The following is a 25,169-nucleotide window of genomic DNA, read 5'->3' as shown; positions in this document are numbered from 1 at the left end:
CTAGCAATTTAAAAATAAACTTATTTTTAGTTAATATTTTGCTAAATTTATAATTTAATACAAATTGTTAATTCGAAATAAGCTCTAATTAGGTGATCATTTTTATAAATGTCGGGAGCTTGTTACTTCTTGGGAGTGTTGTATAAGTGAATTCTAAATCAAAACTCCAAAGTCTACAAAATTTTAAAGAACTTTACAAATATGTTATAGGGCTTAAGATTATATTTGCAATCTGAGCGGAAAATGTGAATTAGGCTGCCACCCCGTTTTTTGGGACCAAAAATTGTAATGAATTGCTTTGAAATATCGGTTTCAAAAGATTGATATTGACTATTAAACTGTAAAAGTTAACTCTTTGGCGCTATGTATAAAACATATCCTTCATAGCAATAACTTAGTTTTGAGGAAAAACAATCAAATTTGCAGTTAAATTGTATTTATTAATAGTCAAATAGTTTAGAAGCAGTCGTTGATGGAGGGGAGAGCACCATTGCAGAACTTCCAGGTGGACCAGGCAGCCCATCCCTGCTGGCTGAGGACCTTCTGGGCGCAACGGACGGAGTTGGTGATGTCATCGGTCAAGAGAGCATTGCAGCTCAGTTTGCACTCGTTGTAGGAGAAGCGACCGTTGGCAGGCTGGCACCAGTAGTAGTTGTTGATCTGGAAGATACCGTAGTCGTTGGAGCCGTTGTAGTTCTCAGGTCCGACAACGCCGGTGCGGTAGGAGCTCTCGTGCTCGGCAATGCAAGTCCAGCGAGCCAGCTGGTCACGAGGAACGCCCAAGTTGGCCATCTCGCGGGCCAGGGAGCAACGGTTCATGGTGCGACCCAGAGCGGGAGCGGCGAAAGCCAGAGCCAAGAGAACAACGAAGAACTTCATGTTTACAATTTGCAGAAAACTGATATTGAATGACTGAAAATTCGTTGCTTTTATAGGTTGAAATTATCTTTTTATGCAGCAGTTATCTAGAGTGCTTTTCCTATCACAATGCACAACACTTTAACTTTTAATCTCAATTAATCAGTTTCAAACCTACTCGTAATTAAAACAGTGCGTATACGTGATATGATATAATGATTATTAAAGAACTTAGAAGAACAAAGGTTTCTTTTAGGCAATAAACTTAGTTTATTATAATGGCATTATCTGGGATAATCTAAAAATGTGTAACAAATTACAGATTTTTCAAATATTTTTAAAGTGACGATATCATTAAATTGGAGAACCCCAAAGTAAATACATATCAGAAATTGCAAAAAGTTAAGGATGTTACAGAAGATTATAATCTGTGAATCGTGTTAAAAATCGAAACCAACAATTCGAACAAAAACAAACGTGTGGTCGATCAATCGTCAAATAATGCATTGAGCTATAAATATTGAGTTATCCAAAATTATTTTTTTTAAGCGTCAATACAAATAGTTGACTAGAATTGAGCTGTCAATTTTCCATGAAAATCAATTTAGTTAACTCGATTGCTTGTCAAAAAAATCAAATTAAAGTAGTTTATTGTTTTGGTTTCTTTAGGCTTTGTCCGCCCCATAAACGAATGCTTCTAAACTGTTTTACTTGAAATCCCAATAAGTGCGTCTTTTCGACATGAAATCTTAAAAATATGTGCAATAATCATTGATTGATAAATAATTGTATTCATTAACTTTTAGGAAGTGTGTTTTTTTTAAATTTGGTAAATATCAAACTTCATTAAAGTTAAATATTTGCAAATAAGTAACTGAATGTACCATATGATGCATGGTGTAATTCGGGAATAAATAATGTGTCTTCATTGTAAAATAAAAGATTTATTTGTATATTTGTTTAAACAAAAATAGTATAAATATGTTGTAAGATTAAGCATAGAAATGATTAGCCTAGAAGTCAACTAATACCAACTGACTTAAGGTTAGGGACCCGATTGAAGCTGCCACCGAATCTAAGCTAAGAAATACTATATTATACTAGATATATATAATTAGGTATGCTGATTGAAATTGGATGTTCAGTATTCTGCTTATAGCTAGGATTGCTTTGTATTGCACAGCAGCTAAAGTATCTAAACGAGGAGAGAGTTCAATAAAGGCCAGAAGGAAGATCGGTGACCTTGGAGCCTTGAGTGTAGGATCGTGTACGGGCGGAAGCATTGCCGGATATTTGAGCTGTGGCAGGGTAGTCGTGCATTCTCATTGCAGGGTTGCTGCTGAAGTAGATCTGCTGATTGCTGCGTGATTTCTCCCTGACCATGTTGGCATCCTGGGAGGGATCGTGGGTTGAGGAGGCAAAGGCCGCCTCGAGGCGTTCCACATTCTTGGTCACTCTGCGTGCCTGCAGAGCCGCTGTGAGATCCGGTTTGGGATACTTTTGAGGTGTATTCATGCCCGTCATGAAGAAGACGCCATTGAAGTGCTGAGCAGGCGGCGCTGGAGCTGCTGGCTTTGTGAATGATTGCCTCTCGACCTGCACGGCATTTTGGGTGCTGTTCCTCAGTGCCAACATGGTCGGATCGTGCTCATCGTGCCGCGCATTCATGATGACATCGAGCAGCTCCCGATTGATGCTCGCATTGTATGCCGTTGCCGTGGTGTTCGCCTCCGTCTCGGGCATATCCGGCGAGGGCACATCCATCACATAGGATTGATGCTGATCTCCATCGGTTGCATTATAGTCCACCTCATCGAAGAAGGTCTGCATGGCAGCCAGTCTTTCCACAGCAGTGGAATCCCCCGATGGATGCAGCATCAACATGCCATATTGGGAGCCTTCCTGCTCGGAGCAGTCTGTGCGGGGCACAAGATGGGCCAGAGATCGGGACTTGCGTGGCGGCTGAGGCACAATGTTCACCGGAACAATGTCCTGCTCCTGTTCCACGGCACGCTGATGGGATTTGACCTGACTGGAGGCTTGGCTGGAGATCTGTTTCTCCGCCTCGCTGACAATGTTGTCCAGCTCCTCGATGACATCCTCAATTGTGGCAGCATCGTCGTCATCCTCCTCCAGCTTCGACTTGCGAGACTGCTTGTGATGCTTCGTCTTGGAGGGCAGCACCAGAATGGGCACTGGACTCAGTGAGGCGCCCGTCTCGGAGCTGCTGATGCCCTCATCCTCGTGCTCCGAGCAGCTCTGCTTGCTGCCTCCGGGCAATGTGGATGTGGGCGGCACCTGACGTGGCAAGGCGACAGGCTGATGAGATTCCACGGGCTTGAAGCCAGACTCTTGTGCTCCCTGCAGCCGAAAGATCTCCCTTTGCAGCTCGGCACAGCGTTCTTGCAGACGACGTTCCATGGATGTGAGCACGGTCTTCTCCTCGTGCAAGATCTGGACACGTCGCTCCAATATGACCATTTGACTGCGCACACGATCGGCATCGCGTGCCTGGGCCAGCATCTTGTCCACATCGATGTGGAGCTCATTGAAGCGCTTGATCTCGCCGCGAAGCGCGTCCAGCCAGGGAGACGAGGAGGAGATGGTTCTGGCCAGCGTGCTGGTTTCCAGGCCCGCCTGGAAGAGCTCCGCTTGAATGTACAGGCGCTGCTGCAAACTGACAGCGCTCTCGATGAATGTGTTGAGGAATCTGCAAGGATTAGGCGATGTTTCAGCTGATTTAGCCGTTCATTCTCCGGATCACTTACTTGATTCCCGCGCACTGCAATTCGCCGGAACCGCCGCCGCTGTTGAGTATCCCAATGAGCAGACGGAAACGGACAGGTTCACTGCATCGCAATCGCAGTGTGGACATGGCCTCTGAGACGGCTGTGTGTCCAGCGGCGCTGATCTTCTGCCCACCATTGCCCTGGCCAAATGGCTGACGATCGCAGGCGGAGGCGAGCAGCTGCAGCGCCAGGATGCGTCCACGTATGCCTTGTCCGGTGGCCGACGAAGCAAGCGGCATTAGACCAACTGGTGTATTGCCTAAGCGGGCTATGGCATCCAGAGATCGGGAACAGCAAATGCTCAGGCATTGTCTGGCAAGAGAGAGAGAGAGAGACAGAGAGCGAGAGGGTTTTAGATTTGGCTAAGGATATTCTAATAGTTAAGTCGTATAAGAAATTAAATCTTCAAAATTCAATTTACACGAAAGGAAAAAAAACTTCAATTTAAACGGGGAAATCCCCTTTTCAAATTGATCTGCACCCTTGGTAATATTTTATTTTAAATAGTTTTTCCCATCCATTACTTTTTATTTTATTTTATTAATTTTTTTTAATATAACGTAATTGTTTCTAATTTTTCAAATTTATATTTCATTTTAGATTTACTATAAGATCCTCTTGGATTTTTGGAATTTCTGTTATAAAATGTTTTTAAAAGTTAAAATTCTATTTACGTTGGTCAGACGAGAAAAACTCTATATAAAATATATACTCTTTTATAAAAGTTGGACGAACTTCGGTCAGAATGGACAAAACTAAGTTAAATGCATATTCTATCAGTTTGGTTAAGATATCTCAAAGAACAAAATACTTTTTCATACTAAGATCTTATTTTTGAGCGCCTCTATTGCAGCCATACGATATAGTGGACCGATTTGAGCCAAATTCGGTCAGGATGCATAATACTAGCCCAGATGCATATTCTATTAGTTCAGTTCTGACATTTTAACAAATAAAAAACTTTTTCATACTAAAACTTTATTTTCGATGTATCGTTCCTATGCCAGCTATATGATATAGTCGTCCGATCCAAAAATAAAAACAAACTTGATCTGCCCATGGTATCCAGGAACCTACATACCATTTTTGAAGTCTCTAGCTCTTATGGTCTCTGAAAACGACGTGTTCAAACAGACGGACGGGCGGACAGACAGACAGACAGACAGACGGACATGGCTCAATCGACTCGGCTGTTGATCCTGATCAAGAATATATATACTTTGGGGGGTCTGCCACCCTTTTTTGACCATTTTCAATGGGCTCAGGGTATAAAAAACAGCGACAAATATTTAACTGTTATTTTTGTATGGAGTTTTCAATCCGCGGTCAGTTCGCATTCAGCTTTAGAGTACAAATTTCTCAAATCTATGGAAAAGTCCTATAGCAGAAATAAATATTTAATATTTGAATTATAATTATTTGGTTTACTATATTTTGCACATTTTGCGATGCTTCGTCACTAGCGTGAACTGCCGTCCACAGTTATGCTGGTAATACTTACAGGCAGGAGAGCTCGTCGAGCAGTGCTCGGCGTTGATAGCTCTGTGGATTGCGTGACATGGCCAGAGAATTGGTGCCACCAGCCAGCGGAGCAGGTGCATTGCTGGCCTGTGCCATTTGAATGGCTCGCAGCACCTCCAGCAAGTGACTGATGCCATCGGAAGGGGTGGCCACAAATTCTTGGACAAAGCTGGGGAAAGACACTCGCAGATCAGCGCGCAGTTTGGTGAGAAGATCGGTGATGGAACCAAACTGTCGCAGGGACATTTCGCTGTCGCTTTCAGGTGGCGCCGGAATGGGACTTCTAAAGAATTACATGTTAAGAGATTGATTCTGAGATAGTTTTTTTTTTTTTAGAACTTACTTGTAGCCGGAGTGTTTGGCTGGCAATGTGGCGGCTTTATAGACATCCTCCTTGTTGTTGGAGTTGCCGTTGATGTTGACATCGTAGATGGATTGCACTTTGGAGGCACCGCTGCCTTTGGTAAACTTGCGCAAGGATTGCACGTAGTCTTCGGGATTGTAAACAGGTGGACGTTGATTCTCCTTGCTGTATACTGGTGCCTGTGGCCAACTCTGCTCAGATCCGGCCATTTTATAGGATGCCAATGAACCATTCAAGCTGCTGGCACCACATTTGACACTGGAGAGAGCCGAAGCAGGATTGGAAATCTGTGTCTGTGACTGTGTTTGAGTCTGGGTCTGAGTTTGTCCACCTGCCGCATTGTGAGGTGGCAATTTGGGCGAGGTTTCACACACGCTGGGCGCCATTTGAAATTGCTGTTGTTGGTGTTGGTGTCGCTGCAACGTGGAGCTATCACTAGAGAGAGAGAGAGGAGAAGTAGAGGAAGAGGAAAGAAATGTCATTTAATAATTATTATTATTGGCTTAACCTGGCGCATTATTCATGCAGAACTCGAATTTAAGATTCATAGTAAGTTTAAATGTTGTCCACTGTGCAGGCGCACGTAACGCACCGGAAAAACAAGACATTCAGTTTATTAAGCATTTTCTGTCAACCCCGTTGCGGGACCTGTACAGGTACAGGTGTATGAGTGTGAGTGTGTGTGTGAGTGCAGATAAGCGCTGTCAACGACACCTAAATGACAGGCATGTGGGCTGAGACTCAGTGTGGCCGCTTCCTTGCCCCAACAACTGTCAACGGACAACTGACAACTGACAACTGATCGACGCCTAGGCGTTGCTGATTTCGTTACTGATTTCGTTACTCAATTTTATTTAATTTTGTATTTTTTTTGTGCGTAAGCGAAAATCTTGTAAAAATTGTTAAATTAGCATGTCAATATACGATATTGGAAATAAAAGCGCGCACTTTCACTGTCAGCAACCAACGAGAGAGAGATGGATAGTAGGAGATAAGACAGAGACAGAGTTGCAGATAAAAGACTGACTGGCATGCACCGTTAGCTGACAATGCGCTCTAACGGTACTCGGTATCTCTTGTGAACTGTGCGTCTGCAAATGCAAATGAGTTTCAAGTTGAAATTATGACGTGCCCAAATGCAAAGCTATGAATTTACGTGTAACATACTATTGTATATGTATCTTATTACTGTTGTTGTATTTTATTATATCAATCAGACGCATCAGTCACGTAGCTGGAATTCCATTGAATGTTCTTCTTCTTATTCATTTGGGTTCTTGGCACAGGTGTGCCACATTCAAGGCAATACAGACAGACACCTTGGCATGCGAGGGAGGTAATTGTAATTATGGTATTGAATGATTAGCAATTTTCCAGAGCTTTCCATGAAAATAGATTTCTCAACAAGCGCATCGAAAAGTGCCGAAAGATCACGGTAAAAGCGATCAGCAAATTGAATACGAGCATCATTCAATTTGCATAAATCAATTTGAGCAGACAAAATTGAGTTCAGTCTGCTGATCGAGAGCACGATTGAGACGATGCCACCTCTTGAGACAACTGCAACATGTGTGTGTGTCTGATAAAAGTGCCTAATGGAAATGCAAATTTATGTTTTGTATGTATGTGCAACATGAGCTGAGTCAACAGACCTGAATATTATGATAAGTGATCAGTGATCAGTTGCAGCCAACTTACTGAGCCAATAAAACAATTTAGTGCTGCCAGACTGCATAAATAAAACGAATTCGAACCGTTTAAGTTTTCCAAAAAAAAGAATGATCAAAGATATTAATTTAATGATTACGATGTTATTGCAGCCAACTTAATGCACCAACAGAACTTTTTACAGCTACCAGTCTGTCAATTAAGAGACCAATAAAGAAATTAAGTACCTTTAGATCGCAACAGTCTTTTAATTCAAACATAAAAGCGTTTGTCATAAATTCAGTTAAAGTAATAAAAACTACAGATCCGGTATGACATGTGCATATATCGTTATACACATAGGCACGCATTATTGATCTATTTACTTTCAGTTCTTTAACAAAAATGCCAAACCCACTCGCTTTATCTCAATAAATTAAATTGATTGCACAAACGAGGGAAAAATAAACAAACGTTCACTTTATTCTAGAAGTTCGTATTATTAAAGATAATAAAGTGCAAAAATTTTAAACATATCAAAAATAATTTAATCTATAACAAACAAAATCAATGTGTCATATAAGAAAGCGACTGTGAAATACGCAGTACTTTTTTTAATTAAAATAATTTAGAAGACTAACTGATGGCTTGCATAAATAAATATTCCGAAATGCTTATAACCAGATAGATTTAAATTTATAAAGCAAACAATTCTTATTTTTATTTTACGGGAAAGGTTGAAAGGTTCTTATCGTAAATCGTTTAATATTCCGAAATGCTTATAACCAGATAGATTTAAATTTATAAAGCAAACATTTCTTATTTTTATTTTACGGGAAAGGTTGAAAGGTTCTTATCGAACCTAATATCACTTTTACGAAAACTTTTACGGTGTTTATTTTTCAGGTCGGTGCCTCTAAACATAGAGCCACGGAAACAACATTCATATTAAGAATATATTTTTAAAAGATATTTTAAATTTCTTTTACAGGGTATGAAAATGACAAAAAAAAAACATTGCATGCTTCTTTGATAATTAATCAAAGATTTGGAGTGTCGCGTTGTCCTCAAGTATCCCATTATTTTCAAGTGTTACCCGTGTAGTTATTCTATCAATGAAAAAAAAGTGGGAGCAATCCATTCAAAACTATAGGTAAACATACATATATAAACGGGAACACGCCACCCATTTAGGTGCTTAAGTGACGTAAATCGTTTGATACAGATAAAAGAAATTCCAGAGTTTGGGAAGGGCTCGTTTAGCTATGGTCTAAGCAAATTTGTTTGGTCAATTATGGATAATAACCTTTGGCTTTTATCTAATAATGCTATAAAATCATGTGTAAATATGGTTTTTGATAATCAACAAAGCTTTTTATCATTGTTCACAAAGGTTCATTGAATTTCTTACAGTATTTTTTATATGTATGTGTTGTCGTTGGGAGAAAGGGAAAGACCTCGACGAATCGGATTAGCATAATTGATGTTACGACTATGTCTACAATGGGCGAGGGCCTGAGATCCGTCAATCTACTACTTAGAAAGGGCTTCAGATCTGTTGTGAAGGTTTTCATGTTATTAACAGCTTGTCAATGGCAATGATATTGCCTAGCTCTTATCTTTCGGAAGATACCCAAGAGAAGATTAGTTGCAAATTTGTCTAAGATTCAAGCTGTTGAATTTTTAATGGGCCATTCCAGTCAAGTGGAGTCAATTGCAGCTGTTGGCGCTACCTTAAAAATGGAGTACCCATAAAAAAGCAACGACTACGACTAGATCTAAAACTCACCGTCGGACATTAAACTTGGGAGGCACAAAACGTGCAAAAGATGGGAACTTTGGATGCCGAAGTGCACGTGAATGAAAAATATGAAGTGCAATTTGAGTCTCGAATACCTCGAATGCCGCACAATGAATAAATAACAACGTTGAACATGCAACCTCACTGATTGCGTGAACAAAGCCCCTATTCGTAGTTCCCCTCCCTGGCCAAGACAATGCCATCTGGCTAAATATTTTGAATTAGTTACGTTATAAAGCTAGGTAAAAAAAAAAGTAAAAATGATAATTGGGGCTGCAAACATGCGTGCGAGGTCATGATTTGAGTATGAATATAAGTGTAAGTATGAGTATATATGTGAATATAAATACATAGCTTATGTTGCTGTTTATATTGCTAGTAACTTTAGGGCCTTATCAGACTTTTGCTTTAATGCCTACTGAATAAGTCTGTTAATTGTAAGGTAGGTAGGTAGGCTCCGATTTGATCCACATGGAGGAAACCTTTCGGGTGAATATGTAACTGATTTTGATGTGTTTTAAGACTCCTATAACAACTTGCTGTGATTAAGGAATCTTAATATTTTAATGAGTTTAGTATCAAGTGTGGGGCAGTGGCAGATTCCCGCATGATCCCTGTGTCCTAGGATCCAATGAATTTTAAAGTTTTAAATTATTTTCAAGGCTCGGTTCGGCGGTTCGAATTATAGAGCAAGACATAGGTTCGGTTCGCGAATTGATTTATATACCACATGAGCCCAAGGTTTGGGTTTGAACCTTGGTTTTTTTTTTTTAAAAGAAATCAAATTTTAATGATAATTTAAATTTATTTGAAGATTTGAAAATGACTGATTTTAATCCGAAGTATTAAATAACTGCGTAATATTAGAAAAACCTAAAATTCATGTAATATTTTTTTTTTTTTTGAACCGAACCTTTTATATCAGAAAGAGGTTCGGTTTAGGCTCAAGGGTTCGGCTCATGATCCGGTTCAGGCTGCTTAAAAACCCTAACCGAACCGGTTCTACGAGGTTCGGTTTAGAACCGGTTAGCAGCCTTGATTATTTTATATTCCAGCTTTAAAAGGATTATTTGGGGAGGCAATTGGATTAACAAGCGAATAGTGTGCAACAAGCTTTCAATAACAATAAAGTTTGGGCTTCAAGCAGTTTATATGAATAGTTATCACAAATTGACAATTAAAAAAAGCTTTAAAATTTTTGGAATTTATGAATTATTTTTTTGTCGCTTACACTTTTGTCCCTATGAAATTACGAGTTTTTGTTATTAACAATAATAAAAAACCATCTACAAGCGCTCCGTTAATAGAAATTATTTATTTAGATATAAAAACCGGCAAAAACTAGAGTGATCTTCAAATTGCCAAGAATTTAGAACAACATTTTTAAAGTTAGTTTAAGTTTTAGAGTATAGGTCATTTAACTGTTGTTCAATAATTGATGTTGATCTCTTATCTTAACATAATAAAACGCTTCTAGCAGTTCTGTTATATCAGCTTACATTTTCTGCTGAAAATTGCGAAAGTAGTTAAATATAAGATAGCTGAGTACAATTAACTTGATGTATTGCAAGTTGAAGTTGGTAGGAGAAGCATGTGTCATTTGCTCGTGATTCCCCCATGTCGGCAAATACTTCTTATCGGGAAGTCACTTAATTGCCCTTATTTACATAAGATTTATAAGTAATAAAACAACTAACTTAGCCCCTATGCGAGCAATGTTTGATTATTATTATGTTTAATATTTGTTCAACTGCAATAAATAAACATTGAGTTGAGTATAAATACTGCAAGTGCAACTGAATGCCGGCAACAGTTGAGTTACTTGAGCTACTCCCACAACAACAGTTACTTGCACAATGAAGACTTTCATTGTCGTCGTTTTGGCAGCCCTGGCAGTGGCTACACCAGCCCTGGCACGCACCATGGATCGCTGCTCCTTGGCCCGTGAGATGGCCAAGTTGGGCGTTCCTCGTGATCAATTGGCTCGCTGGACTTGCATTGCCGAGCGCGAGAGCTCCTACCGCACTGGCGTTGTGGGTCCTGCGAATAAGGATGGCTCCAATGATTATGGCATCTTCCAGATTAATGATCGCTATTGGTGCCAGCCGGACAATGGCAAGAAGTCCAGCAATGGCTGCGGTCTCAGCTGCAAGGCATTGCTTACCGATGACATCACAAAGTCCGTTAGATGCGCCCAGAAGGTGCTCTCCCAACAGGGCTGGAAAGCCTGGTCCACTTGGAAATTCTGCAATGGCAATTTGCCCAGCATTGATCCCTGCTTCAAGTAAATTTCTTCCATCAAATAAAGTAATGCATTCCGAGAGGATTGTATAATAAATGCAACCACAAAATCCGACTTTCCACTTTGTTGTTGTTGTTTTATTGACCAACATTTCAGCAACTGATGACAGCAGTCGATTAATGAACTCATTAATCGAGCGCTTATATGTATCGATATACATATGCCAGGGCTGCACACTGAGCGCAATTTGAGAAATTGCTAAATTGTCGACAGTGCAAGCCTTTTTAGCCGGCAAGCCGCATCGAAAAGTGAAATTTTATATAATGGCCCACACATAACCGAGTCATTATGACAGTTTACTTGGCCAGCTTGGCCAAAACGAATGATATCTATAAGAAATTATTGCAAAATGCCAACGACAGCAACATGGGCATGGCTCTGGAATCGCAATTGAAGACGGAGTTGAAGCCGCAGCTAATGGCGGGAAAACAAGTTAATTTAATTTCCAATCGTAAAACAAATTACGTATGAAAGCATGCCGTTATCGTGCCGTTTATCTAAGAAGAAGACGGAGTCAGACAGATAGTGAGGCAGAGAGAGCGAGAAGGCAACGACTTTGCTTTACTAAAATTTCGTCTGATATACAACAATTTCAATGCAATTACAAGTAAGGCCTCCTCTGCCCAATGTAGGTCTATTGCAATTGCCATTTCAGATCAACTTGTCCATAATCATTTTTGTTTAGGCCTTGTCATCGCTGTATTTGTAAATGCTTTCAACCAAAATGGTAAACAACTTGACTTATCTGGTCATCTAGTCTCGGGTATCAATTTGTATCAATTCTCAAGGGCCTCCCGATAGGGTTGAATGACTTAGCGCAAGTGCTGAGCAGTCAAAACGAGAAATATCTTGGTTTTTAGCTCAAATTGATATTAAAACATATTAAATAAAATTTGTCGAATATTTAAGATTAAACTGGAATAAGATATTTCTAAGTTCCATATAATGACATCAGCTTAAGTCTGGAAACCTATTGTAATCTTATGATCAGAACAAGCCTTAATTTTAAACTCCTGCCAAAGCTTAAGTCACCTTCCAGCAACATTTACTCAAAGAAAATACTCACAAGCTACTTTCTCTAGGATTCATCTTACTTTTAAGTTACAAACATTATCTTTTTCTAGTTTTCTGATATCCATGTTCCTGTAGTTATCATTTATGAAAGCCTGACATGACATGCAGCAGTCTTCTAAGCCCTCACTTAATCTCCAGTTGATAAATTGCCTGTTCTCTGCATTAACTTTCCCGCATTCGAAATCGCATTTTAATCATCCTGCTATTACAACATTCTCAACCAACTTAGCTGGCCACAAGAAATTTATCACAGCCATTTTAGACAGCTACAGCCCATAATAATAAGGAAAAAGAAGAAATATAAATATAATAAATAGAGAAGAGTTTCTCCGCGTGTTAAGCCGACACCTTGCCAAATTGTTTTTAGTTGGAGAAATAATAAAAGAAACACCCGAAACGACATAAGACTTGGAACTGGGCACCTATTTTAACTGAGGTGTCTCAGCTGTTATTGTTGTTGTTTTTTGCCCCTTTTTTAAGTGTTTTTTTTTTAGATGCTGGTGGAGATTAAGTCACCGCTGTGATGTCTTGTCATGAAATGTTCTCATGGCAGTTCCATTTCTTTAGCCCATTTGCATAGGGTTCGCATTGAGAGATGGATGTAGACCTGGAGCTGGAGCGAGTGTTGTAAATTTTACCCACACACAAATGAGAGATAAAACTATTAACAGAATTTAGCAACAACAATGATAGAGAAATGTGGCCACTTTTCAGTTGTCAAGACAAACTTGAGATCCCATTTTCCCAAAGCTGTCAACTCTTGAATTGTATTCGGTATCTTGGGATCCTCAGACACTGACTTTTGTCAGCTTTTTTTTTTTTTTTGATAGTTGCTGTCATGCCTGACAGCCGAGCGCTTGACTTTAAATTAAAATAAGAAAGAAAAAGCTTAACGAATCTGAAATGCCCTATCTTAAAAGCCCTACCGTAGATCTAAATATATTTAAAGGTATGTTAAATATATATGAGTTAAGTTTAAACGATCTATGGCTTGACGACTTCTAGTTTCTAAATAGAGTATAAAATTGATATTCAATATATATCCATTAAAGTTGAGCACTAAAGTTAGTATAATTGAAAATACTGTTTGTAGGGTATAAAAGCAGTCGAGTTAATAAAAAACATAAAGAGAAATAAAAGATTTTCCAGCTTGGCCATTATGATTTTCACCGAGATTTGTTCGTTACAGATTGCGCCCACTGTGGTGCCCTAAGGTGATATATCAACAGAGCTGTCTCTCAAATAATATACATAATTAAGGTTTATATCACAGCGGGATTTGTTGCTTGATTTTTGACATAGTTCGCCTTTGCCAGGTGAAATGTTTATAATTTGTAAGTCCAATTTGTGGTATGACAGGTTGCAGTAATTGATGCCAAAAGTAGTTCAAAGTTGTCGGATTGTCGGATTGCTGGATTGTCAGGTCGTTTCAGTTCGGTTACCATTGACAATGACAAGTCAAGATCATGTTTACTTAACCAACTGGAAAACAACAACAGTTGGCTTTTGGTAATGCGATACGTTGACATTATGCAAGTTTAAGCATTGCTTACGCATCATATGAAATCTTCTACAGAGCATCTTCCCTATATCATAGAGAACACTCGATGGTCAAGTTAGATCTCTTGATCTCTCCCTTTCACTTCCGCTATGCGCACTGTTGCTTTTCGTTGTTCGCTGATAAGCGAGGAACTCAACCGTGTCTGCGTTGGGAGCTTTGGCTAACTCGGCGTGCCACTCGCCATTTTCATTTGATAAGAGTGAATCCCCTTATCGTTATCGAAGCCATTGGCCGTCCCATTCATTAATTTTTCTTGTGGTATCTGCACTCGACTTTGGCGCATTGAAATCTACTCTCTTGCTTTGAAAAACACTTCAAAAATTGTTTCAGCATCAGATAAATAAGTGTTTTTAATAAACAAAAATCTCAATGCAAGACTGCAAGATGTTGAGATATTTTAAATAGTTCGGATTTCAATTGATATCATCGCTTTAAGTTAAGAATGGGAAAAAAACGGGAAAAGGATGTTTTATTTACTGCTAAAATTTAATTACTTCATCTGTAGTGCTTTCCTCATTGTTTTTTTGTTTTTCTTTTTTCTTCAATTCCTTATTTTATCATATTTTCTTATCTTAGTCAAATTCATTAGACAAATTCCACTTCATTACTTCACATCCTTTAATACGTAATAATTTAATTTCCTTAAATTTTTCACCCTTTCTCTTTTTTTAGTTTCATTTCTCATAAACAATTATTATTTTTTAATTGTCCTAATCAACACTTATATTCGCTTTCTTCTTTTGCTTCTCGTACTCTATTTACAAATTCTAATTTTATTAACCTGTTGATATTTTTTCCCCCCTTTTGTTTTAATATTTCTTCTTATTTCCCTAGCTTCCTTTATTGCCTATTTTACTTACTTCCTTTATTCCTGTCCTTTAACCAGCTTCATTAGGCCTCTTCTCTTCTGTAAAATTTCTATTTTATCCGCTTTCTTATTTCTTTCTCTTGGCAGTCTTCAATAAATTCTACATCTTTTACCCTCTGAACAACTTTTTCTTTCCATACCAATTAAATCAGTCACAATCCCTGAAGCATTTGAAAATCATACGCCTTGAAGATCATACCCCTCTTCCCTGTGGCTATAATTCCCAACTTGTTGTTATCTGCGGACTGGCATAACTTTACGCTAGACTGATTTCATTCGGCGGTAACCGCAGTAATTGTTTTACTCGCAGTTGGTAAGTACTTGACCCACGTCATGTCGTATTGCCCTGGGAGGGCGCTGAACTGCGGCCTTATGGCAATTACTTATGCAGTACTCTCCGGGTTGGGCAGTCTGTGCTAATGCGTACAAATTATAGGAAACTGTCGAGCAGGTACTTGTCAGGAGGAAAAGGTCTGCTGACAGTTTTCCCTCACCTTCTTGGCCGGTATAATTTTCCAGTCTTTGGTTTCCTGCTTTGTTTAAGCCTGTTCTCCGAAGCGATCTCTCTTGGTGTCTCTGTTAATGCATTGCCACTTCCTTTCCCGTTCCCGTTCCCGTCCTCATTCCCAATTCCCCTCTCCCAGCCCAGTTTATGTGTGTAGTTATTGTCGGTATGAGCGACGTCTACTTGTATAAATTATTGCCCACTGAGTTCCCCCCATTAAGAATTCACTGACCGCTGCAAAGTCAACGGCCTATTATGAGAGCCCGCAACTGGAAGGGAAGTCTAGCCATTGCTTTTACTACCAACTGTCTGTCCCCATCTGTCTTTCAAAATATCGATTCTTGCTTTCGTTACGAGTCTCTATCTTTCTCTTCCATCACATATGTCTTTAGAAAGCACACGAATGTGTGGAGAAACAGCCAATTACGACTTGTCCCGCAGAACAGAGCCCAAGAAACAGCTCAAGATCACAACTTCACTTTATGATTTTCGTTTATTATCATTTAGAATTGTTTAGAAGCAGTCGTTGATGGAGGGAAGAGCACCATTGCAGAACTTCCAGGTGGACCAGGCAGCCCATCCCTGCTGGCTGAGGACCTTCTGGGCGCAACGGACGGAGTTGGTGATGTCATCGGTCAAGAGAGCATTGCAGCTCAGTTTGCACTCGTTGTAGGAGAAGCGACCGTTGGCAGGCTGGCACCAGTAGTAGTTGTTGATCTGGAAGATACCGTAGTCGTTGGAGCCGTTGTAGTTCTCAGGTCCGACAACGCCGGTGCGGTAGGAGCTCTCGTGCTCGGCAATGCAAGTCCAGCGAGCCAGCTGGTCACGAGGAACGCCCAAGTTGGCCATCTCGCGGGCCAGGGAGCAACGGTTCATGGTGCGACCCAGAGCGGGAGCGGCGAAAGCCAGAGCCAAGAGAACAACGAAGAACTTCATGTTTAGAATTTGCAGAAAACTGATGTCTTTAGTCCGGAAATCTAATGCTTTTATACACTTTAATAATCTATGCTCGCCACTATCTAAAGTGCCCTCTTGATTTGCACCGAATGCGAAGAGTCAATTGAGCAGATTTGCTTATCATTATGCTTATCATCATGGCTATATTTTGGTCAATTAATACAATTGAAATAATCAATATATGCCAAAATAAAAACAAAAGAATAATATCTAGTTTCCAAAACAAATAAACAATTCGTTTGGAAAATTTTAGAAATTTGTTTGTGTTTTTATGTGTTGTTATAATCTCTAGTATACGTCTGGTCCCTTCTTACTATCGCCATTATTATTTTTGAAAAAATGCCAGTTCAGCAAATGGAATTAATTTAGATGCAGACTCAAATTATAGGTGAAACTATTACCAAATGGACATTAATCCTCGCAATTGGTTAAGTTATGACAAAGTTATGGGAGTTTGAAGATTTTGAAATATTATCAAGGGGTAAAAAAACATGGAAATTAAAAAAAAAAGTTAAGTTTTGCAAATGAATAAAATTAGGATTTAGAAAAAGTTCTAAAGTCAAATAATAAAAAAGACAATGGGGGCATTCAGCAGGGAATTTTCAACAATCAAAAATATCAACTTTCGGCTCGGTATCACAAAAATGTATCGTACAAATATGTGATACCCGATATTGATTGTTTATTACGACCGATGAAAGGAGATTTTCATAATCATAGTAGGCTGATTTAATAAAATGGTACCATACAGCAGGTACTGATTACTGTTTCATCAAAAGTAAAGGAGCGATTACCGATTGAAAAACCTGCTGAATGTCCCCATTGCTTATTAAAATCGGTTGGGTATCAATTAATTTATGAGAGTATGAAAAAAATAACAAATTATTGAAAAAATTACAAAATATGATCAAAAATTTCTTTTTAAGTCATTAAAATCAAAAGCAAACATTGATTTAATTGACATTTGGCATGAAATTTGGTTAATTTTTGACAAAGACAAGTTTTAAAGAAATTGGGGTTGAGAATATGGGTTATGCTACCTTTTTACCACTTCTTCGAGACGCATTAATCCTTTTGTGTTGATTTATATTTGGATGACCAGTAAAGAGCTAAAAATTAGCCTACTTTTACTTGATTTTTAGCTGTTCGTTATTCATATTGTATATTAAAATGCCACTAGTTATAGTTAAACCATTAACCTTGTTAAATTTTTGTTTTGGGTCTTCGGTTACCAATTACTATTGGCATGCTTTAAGTTTGGTTTTCGTATGGTCGTAAGAGATCGACGGGGAGAACTGTTGATATTCAAAGTAGGCTAGAGCAACATATATGTATGAATGTATGTTGCCTGAAGATCTATCTTGAAAGAACTGAACTGTGTACTTATGGTTGCGTTTCATAACGGTCACCAGTTGGAGCGTCGTAAAACCACTGAGTTGGCACATAACCCAAGGCTAACACACATCATCAACATCAACAGCATGAACAACAATATAAATACCAAGTGAATTGCACATTGCTTTCACGACAACAACAGATAGATAGATAGATAGATAGATAGATAGGTAGGTAGAAGTCTTAGACTAAAGACCTAACCGCAAGTATGCTAAACCCGTCATCGGGCTGTTACATTAACCTCATTCAAGCGAATGCACTTATGAGTATATGTACGAGTACTCGTACCCATCACAAATTATGGGAGGCACTCGCTGTACCCACTCTACAATTGCTAGCGGTATTCCCTGGTCTCTGCCACAATACTTGACGATCTTAAGACGACCACAGATTTCTACACATTTCTGCAAAGATTTCTGCCAAGAAAGTTGTTAACCTCTCGGCCAAAGACAAATGACAAAAGGCTACTGTAAAGCCATTTGGTCAGATGACAGACAAAAAGTTGAAGCTGTTGTTGTAGTTGTTTCAACGCTGTTAAACGCGTTGAGCATTTCTGTGACCTTCTTCGATAGCCCATGAATTTATCGAATAGCGAGTCAATGATAATTTATGCTGTTGTTGTGGATTCTTTGTAAAAGATACTCGTCTTCACTTTTACTTTTTCTTGATTTATGAGTTAATATAAAAGCTTCTAATATCGTATATGGGTCAGCTAACAGTTCTGGCCAAGGAATTTCTGAATACCTCATCGCATATGCATGAGGTCGCGTTGAAACGTTGTGCCTTTGGGGTTCGAACCGTCGGTTCACCAATTATACATCATTTATATACAAGACGCCGCTAATTGTCGTCCAATTATGGTCCGAAATGATAGAAAAAGAAAGCACTGTTACGCTATTAGCCAGGCAGAGATGACGCTCAACTAATTGCCAAGAACAGTTCTTGATTCTCTAACTAAAGTTAGACTTGGAATAAAAAGTTGATAGTACAAGTCGCTTTGGCTAAAGGCCTGGTCAAAAGTACTCAAAAGTACCCAAAATACACTTAAGTGGGCTTATCAAAGACTCTTATGATATAAACTGAATTGCAGTCAATCTTATCTCGTCTCTATTCCTGCTGAATTGTCCACGTTTCTCCCGATTTGCGATAAGCAGACCCCAAAATGTGCTATAAAAGAGTGCAATTGTTGGGACCTCCTCATCAGTTTACTACCAAAGTAATTCGATACATCATGAAGTTCTTCGTTGTTCTCTTGGCTCTGGCTTTCGCCGCTCCCGCTCTGGGTCGCACCATGAACCGTTGCTCCCTGGCCCGCGAGATGGCCAACTTGGGCGTTCCTCGTGACCAGCTGGCTCGCTGGACTTGCATTGCCGAGCACGAGAGCTCCTACCGCACCGGCGTTGTCGGACCTGAGAACTACAACGGCTCCAACGACTACGGTATCTTCCAGATCAACAACTACTACTGGTGCCAGCCTGCCAACGGTCGCTTCTCCTACAACGAGTGCAAACTGAGCTGCAATGCTCTCTTGACCGATGACATCACCAACTCCGTCCGTTGCGCCCAGAAGGTCCTCAGCCAGCAGGGATGGGCTGCCTGGTCCACCTGGAAGTTCTGCAATGGTGCTCTCCCCTCCATCAACGACTGCTTCTAAACTATTTGACTATCTTAAATAAACTTGCTTAAAATTTTAACTTAAAATTGTTTAATTTCTGTTTGATATAGAAACTAGTTTTCAGTTTTATTAAGTGTCTATAAAGTGTGTGGACCTTTCTTTTTAATAGCTTTGGATGATTTCTTAAGAGGTTTTTTTGGGCTTTTGAATAAGTTCGTCATGGAAATTAAAAATGTTCGCTAATCTAATTCAAGGCTTGTCGTTCACATAAATAATGCTATAAAATTAGAAACTTTTGCAAAACAAACAAACAATTTGCTTATAAAAGTAAACTTTTTTGCACATTTTCTCTCATAGAAAGTAAACTTGAAGCTAGACAAATGACGGCGAGTCAACGCCGAATTATAAACAGACTGAGACCTATTCATTATGATATACCTGAGACAAAAAAAACTGGTTGAACAGGTGAGTTTTGGATCAACGCGAGACAGAACTCATCAGCGACTTCAATGAAAATTCATAAAAACGTTGTATAAATTAATTTGCGAGTAAAATGTGGAACAACTTCCGCATCATTCGTTGTCGCAATTGTCGTGTTTGTTGAAGACAACTCTAGAAATACTAGAGTTAATAATACCGCACTTATTTAACAAATTGCGACTACAAATATGATTATAAAACCCCCTGAGCATCTTTGATGTGAGGCACACGATTGAATCATAAACGGATACGAGCAGAGTTGACTGAGGAATAGAAAAGGCTGGTAACCCTAGCTAAAAACACTACGCATTATTAAGAAACTATATTTTAAAAAATAACATTTTTTTTTCAGTTCGCAGATCAAAATAAAAATAAAAGTTTGAAATAGATAGATAGTGTTTTCTGAAGAGGTTAGCAATCCTATGTTTTATTAAGTGAAACTAGAATGTCAAAGTACTGAAATTTAAGAAGAATTCTAGAAAAAGAGCTGAGGTATAAGTTCTATCAAGTTATTGTTAATATAATAAATATTTGATACATAGAGTCTATTTCAGAATAAATTTAAGATAAGAAAAAATATAATGAAAATAAAGACATTCAAATAAAAAAATTCAAAATTGAATTTTTTAAGAAGATAAGATAGAGAGTACTTCTTCCTTTTTAAGAACTAAGATAACATTGCGCTCAATCAATAACAGCTTAAAAATTTTTACTTTTAATCAATTTGAACAAAAAAAAAAAAAAATGTATAAAAAACGAATTTGTATTATCTTCAGGAATATTCAATCTTTTGATTTATTAGAAACCGCAAAATGTCAAAACTTTCGAAGTGCCTAAATTCACTTTCTACTATGAATAACCATAGATAGGCGGTTGCTCTATAGAATTTGAATTTAAATTCGCTATAAAATCACAATATTTAAAACTATAGTAAAATTAAAAAGCGATTTGTTTGGGTGGCCATAAAATCTCGAATTTTTTTTTCATCGCAAATTTTCTCTCATAGAAAGTAAAGTTAAAGTAGCGAGACGGTCAACCGCAAATGACAGCAGGTCAACAGCGATTTACGGCTAACCCAAAACATATTAATTATGTTCGCATTGAGCGAAGAATCAGTCAGAAACCAGTTGAACTGGAGGTGGCTGTTGAATTGGAGGTGACAGCTAACAATGCCATGGATATTAATTCAAAATAAATGTTTAACAAATAGTGTAAATTTTGGCACCAGTTCCGCTTGAATTCAATAGACTCCAAATACAAATCGAAGGTAAGTCCGCATTGAGTGGACATAATAATGGCCAAAATAAATGATTGTCAGGTTGCCCAAGGCATCCTCGAGCTGTTGTGCACGATATGTATGCAATTATAAGGCGATTGGAATCTATAATCTTATTGCCCCCTGGTCATAGATTGGCAGGCAGATTGCTAAATTGAGAGAAAGTGGCAACTGAATGCGCAACAAACTAAAAGTTTTTCTGTCAAAGTCCATGAAACAGCGAACAACTTAGAAGTTATCATCACTCGAAAGGAGGATTTTCAATATCATAACAGACTCTGTTAAGTTACTGTACAGAATGATTAATCAATAGCTTACAAGTGTGTTATATAGACATTTAATTCAATTAAATGTTAATTTTTCATCATAAAAAATGTGTATAGTTACTATTTTATGCTTTTTATGCCCGTTTTATTAAAAAAATAAGTAAAAGGGTATATTCGTTCGTTGGAATGTATGTAACAGGGAGATGGAGGCAAATCCGACCCTATAAAGTATATATATTCTTGATCAGTCTGTCCGTCAGTATGAACTAAAGGATCTCAGAGACTATAAGAGATAGAGTGACCAAATTTGGCACACAGATTTCTATATACCTCACGCAGATCAAGTTTGTTTCAAATTTAAGCCACGCCCCTCTAAATTAATTTTATTTTTATCTGAACTCTATGTAGTTTGTCGCCAAGTTGACTTTAACGGAGTCTGTTAACTGTTAATTTAAGTTAACAGCAGTGAATATTTGTTGATATTTTATGTTCTTTTCTTATCTCTAAATCGGTTGGAAATATTCAATCTTCCGGTTCCAAAGTGACGTATTTCCTTTTTTTTTTTTTAATTTTCTTAAAAGCCTAAGAAAATTACAAACTTATCTCAAATGGAAACTTTTTTGAAGTAACATTTGCTGGTATTAACATAGAAATTTCTGGCTGATAAGCAAGTTGTTAACATACACTCAAACTGCGAATTGTCTGAAGTGTTCGCGCCTCTGTAGATTTGTCTGAACTATCTTGTAATATGTTTATATATATATATATATTTTATTTTTTAATTGAAATTAAAAATTGTTGTAGAATTTTCAATTATTAGATAAGACATGCCACCCACTTCTTCTTAACTAATCTTTCTGCGGAGACCATAGACATTATTAGGCCAAGAGCTCAGAGATAACAGTGAGCTATAAAAGCGCAGACATTTCTGGCTGAAGACATCAGTTTTCTTAAAATTCTAAACATGAAGTTCTTTGTTGTTCTCCTGGCTCTGGCCTTCGCCGCTCCCGCTCTGGGTCGCACCATGAACCGTTGCTCCCTGGCCCGCGAGATGGCCAGCTTGGGCGTTCCTCGTGACCAGCTGGCTCGCTGGACTTGCCTGGCCCAGCACGAGAGCTCCTACCGCACCCACGTGGTCGGCCCTACCAACAGCAACGGCTCCAACGACTACGGTCTATTCCAGATCAACAACTACTACTGGTGCCAGCCTGCCAACGGTCGCTTCTCCCACAACGAGTGCAAACTGAGCTGCAATGCTCTCTTGACCGATAACATCACCAACTCCGTGCGTTGCGCCCAGAAGGTTCAGAAGGCTCAGGGATGGGCTGCCTGGTCTACCTGGAAGTTCTGCAGTGGCTCTCTGCCCTCCATCAACGAATGCTTTTAAATCGTTTGAATTCTAATACTAAATAAAATTTAGATTTCTTAATTGAAGAAAAAGTTAATATTATTCTGTAGGACTCGAACCCGCGTGGAACTTTTCACAGGACGACACTTTTTTTCACTAGGTCACAAATCACACCTATTTAAAATGAATCCTATATGTTTTGCATTCTAATCATTTTCTTAAACAGCTATGAAAAGCAATAGAGAAGTGTAAGGTTATCTCAAGTGTATGGTGATATCAAAATGCGTTCAAGTCTCTGACTGATAAGCAAGTCCTTAGTAGGAGAGGCACCTAAAGTGTTTGCACGTGTAAATTTATAGCAACTAGGAAAAGATGCAAATTGAAAGATTTGTGTGTCTGGTCACACTTTGGCCTTTGAGCTCAATTAACTGTTGAAAAGGGCTTTGTGCCCGTTGCATTAGCTTCAATTAGTTTTGGAGCCAAACAAAGAGACAAAAAAGCCTCAATTGCTTAAGCTCAACAAAGAGAGCGTCTAAGAGGTAAAAAGGTAAGCAAATTGCGGTTACTTAATCAACAATTGCCTCATTTGTCAGGTGTGCAACATCTGTTGAACATTTGAACAGTTGATCTGCTCTTTCGAAATGTTTAACGAGGAATGCCCCTTACGAAGTACTACATAACCTAAGTAAAGAATACCCGCCGAAACGAATAATAAATAAGTTAGTTGTATGAAAAAAAAGAAATTTTTCTTTTAATATAATTACAATTTTGGGCATAGTATGTAAGTATGTTGCGTGTGACGCCCAATTCTTCTGTCCCCCTGTCCCGCTGTCTCCCTGTGCCCCTTCCAGTTGAAGCGTGGCCAATGCATAAGCCATTTATTATTAACAATTGTTAAATCAGACCGGAACAGTTTTCGTCTAACTCAAAGTAGACTCATATACTTCATGTACGAGTATAACATATATAGCAAGTATTTGTTATTATGTCTCTACTGCCCACTGATATTTCTTTTGTTGTTTGTCTTACACTTCTTTGTACGCCAAGTGGCATTGTTAGCAGCTCTACCTACAGTTGCGGTATGGGGTAGGGGTAAAGAAGGGGGAAATTGGGGGAATTGTGCCTGGCTCGAAGCGTGCCGTCGCCAATTGAATTTTTCAGCATTTTCTTGGCTCTTTTAGACGCTTTCGAGTACGGTTAAATGTAATTTGTTTTATATTTATTTTTCTACACTTTTTTCTTCATTTTTTTTAGTGTGTGGCTTTTGTATTAACGCACACGCAGCAATTTATGTGGCCAACAAAATATTTTTATAGCATTCGATTGTCAGTCTAACGAGCACTTGTATTGTGATTCCATTCTAAGCTCAATGCCAATGCCAAAGAGTCGACAGCCCACACAGCGTATCTCGAGAGGATTTCGAATGCCAATGAAAAGAAAGTCAAACCCTATTTAGCATATATGCTTTAGGTAGTAGCTTCAGCTACCATTAAAGATGTAGATTAGTAGCTGAGTAGCTTGTAAGTTTTTTGACCATGCTTCAGTTATTCTCGTATTTTTTGGGGCTTACCTCGTTCTCTTTTTCTGTATGTGCCGTTTACAGTTCTAGGCCAAGTCGAAATCCAATTTGGAGCGTTGCATATGCGATTAATGACACGACATTGAAATTGGGCCAAATGCAGAATGTTCTCAAAATGTCCACACACTTTTCATATTTCTTTAGCCTCTTTTCTTATTCTTCTTTTCTTCTATTCTTTTTTTTTTTGTTTAGCTGGAAAATGTTGGCTTTCTTGCACTTTGCATCGTCATCGAAGAACAAGAGGCATAAATTGAGAAGATTAGCACAAAGCAAAACTCACAACTTGTATGCTACTTAGTTACGGTTGCAATTGTTGTGTTGTTGTTGTTGTTGTTATTGTTGTTGTGGATGCTGCAATAGGCCAGCGTATAGGCCAGGCCGGGCCGGGCCAAGACGACAGACAGAGTCAGAGTCAGAGTCGAGATTGGAGAGTCGTACTCGTTTTACCGTTAGAATGCAATCAGCGCGCGCTCGCGATGCTGTTACCTCTATCGGAGAGCGGGGGGACCAAGCGGAGGGAGGGGAGAGACGCACACACACAGCACTTTTCTAACCAATAAAACTTGTTTCTTTCCAGAATATATTCAGATGTACATATACATATATCGCGTAATCGTCTGCGACACGTAACAAGCCAGGGGTGGAGGTGGCGGTGGAGCTATTGATATATTGATGGAGTAGCCGTTAACACAAATAACGGAAACAGTTTATAACTTCGTTTCAGACTCCATATTAATCAATTAGACACTCTAACGACGATAGAACTTTGTTAGACCTTAAGCACAGCTAGCAAAGATATCATCACTCGTTTTCAGCACTGATAAAAATCAATCTAAACACAAACGCTCTCTGCACTGCTCACACGTCTGTCTCGCTCAAAAGCCACGCACCGACTGAAGCTAAGAAAAGCCAGGCAACCGTAAACTTGGCTTCACCTCGTCTGAAGCAGCCGATGACAGTTAG

The 25,169-nt window shown here is 38.9% G+C and overlaps 6 protein-coding genes across 8 annotated transcripts; 3 read left to right on the top strand and 3 right to left on the bottom strand.

Moving 5' to 3' along the window:
• Nucleotides 1-419: 419 nt before the first annotated feature.
• On the bottom strand, nt 420-910 carry LOC117787623 (lysozyme B). Its single transcript, XM_034626195.1, has one exon. The coding sequence runs from the start codon at nt 877-879 to the stop codon at nt 457-459; it is 423 nt and encodes a 140-aa protein (XP_034482086.1). The 5' UTR covers nt 880-910; the 3' UTR covers nt 420-456.
• Nucleotides 911-1,782: 872 nt separating this feature from the next.
• LOC117787619 lies at nt 1,783-24,962 on the bottom strand. Of its 3 annotated transcripts, none has more exons than XM_034626190.1 (5): nt 24,198-24,962; nt 5,512-5,967; nt 5,149-5,451; nt 3,627-3,959; nt 1,783-3,568 (listed from the first exon to the last, which is right to left on the bottom strand). In XM_034626190.1, exons 2-5 carry the CDS (start codon nt 5,916-5,918, stop codon nt 2,071-2,073), a joined length of 2,541 nt encoding a protein of 846 aa, XP_034482081.1. In that variant the 5' UTR covers nt 5,919-5,967; nt 24,198-24,962; the 3' UTR covers nt 1,783-2,070. The 3 variants fall into 3 exon arrangements, with proteins under 3 accessions (XP_034482081.1, XP_034482080.1, XP_034482079.1); XM_034626189.1 differs by lacking the exon at nt 24,198-24,962 and adding an exon at nt 6,125-6,410; XM_034626188.1 differs by lacking the exon at nt 24,198-24,962 and having other exon boundaries at nt 5,512-6,091.
• On the top strand, nt 10,787-11,336 carry LOC117787621 (lysozyme B-like). Its single transcript, XM_034626193.1, has one exon. It carries the CDS (start codon nt 10,837-10,839, stop codon nt 11,266-11,268), a length of 432 nt encoding a protein of 143 aa, XP_034482084.1. The 5' UTR covers nt 10,787-10,836; the 3' UTR covers nt 11,269-11,336.
• LOC117787624 (lysozyme B) lies at nt 15,765-16,247 on the bottom strand. The gene has a single exon (XM_034626196.1). The coding sequence runs from the start codon at nt 16,224-16,226 to the stop codon at nt 15,804-15,806; it is 423 nt and encodes a 140-aa protein (XP_034482087.1). The 5' UTR covers nt 16,227-16,247; the 3' UTR covers nt 15,765-15,803.
• Nucleotides 18,859-19,331, top strand: LOC117787620 (lysozyme B). The gene has a single exon (XM_034626191.1). It carries the CDS (start codon nt 18,874-18,876, stop codon nt 19,294-19,296), a length of 423 nt encoding a protein of 140 aa, XP_034482082.1. The 5' UTR covers nt 18,859-18,873; the 3' UTR covers nt 19,297-19,331.
• Nucleotides 22,229-22,713, top strand: LOC117787625 (lysozyme 1-like). The gene has a single exon (XM_034626197.1). It carries the CDS (start codon nt 22,244-22,246, stop codon nt 22,664-22,666), a length of 423 nt encoding a protein of 140 aa, XP_034482088.1. The 5' UTR covers nt 22,229-22,243; the 3' UTR covers nt 22,667-22,713.
• Nucleotides 24,963-25,169: the final 207 nt, after the last annotated feature.

This window comes from Drosophila innubila (assembly GCF_004354385.1).
Source record: "Drosophila innubila isolate TH190305 chromosome 3L unlocalized genomic scaffold, UK_Dinn_1.0 0_D_3L, whole genome shotgun sequence".
In the NCBI taxonomy this organism is placed as follows: Eukaryota; Metazoa; Arthropoda; class Insecta; order Diptera; family Drosophilidae; genus Drosophila; species Drosophila innubila.
The sequence above is the reverse complement of the archived record's forward strand: the minus strand, read 5'-3'. Positions and strand labels throughout refer to the sequence as shown.

Bases quoted from the DNA above. Each gene is read 5' to 3' on its own strand.
- LOC117787623 (XM_034626195.1), bottom strand. From the start codon at position 879: ATGAAGTTCTTCGTTGTTCTCTTGGCTCTGGCTTTCGCCGCTCCCGCT.
- LOC117787621 (XM_034626193.1), top strand. From the start codon at position 10,837: ATGAAGACTTTCATTGTCGTCGTTTTGGCAGCCCTGGCAGTGGCTACA.
- LOC117787619 (XM_034626188.1), bottom strand. From the start codon at position 6,014: ATGACATTTCTTTCCTCTTCCTCTACTTCTCCTCTCTCTCTCTCTAGT. The intron at 3,960-5,148 runs GTAAGTATTACC...CTCTCTTGCCAG, and splicing joins CTCGACGAGCTCTCCTGCCT to ACAATGCCTGAGCATTTGCT. The intron at 3,569-3,626 runs GTAAGTGATCCG...TAATCCTTGCAG, and splicing joins TTGCAGTGCGCGGGAATCAA to ATTCCTCAACACATTCATCG.
- LOC117787620 (XM_034626191.1), top strand. From the start codon at position 18,874: ATGAAGTTCTTCGTTGTTCTCTTGGCTCTGGCTTTCGCCGCTCCCGCT.
- LOC117787625 (XM_034626197.1), top strand. From the start codon at position 22,244: ATGAAGTTCTTTGTTGTTCTCCTGGCTCTGGCCTTCGCCGCTCCCGCT.
- LOC117787624 (XM_034626196.1), bottom strand. From the start codon at position 16,226: ATGAAGTTCTTCGTTGTTCTCTTGGCTCTGGCTTTCGCCGCTCCCGCT.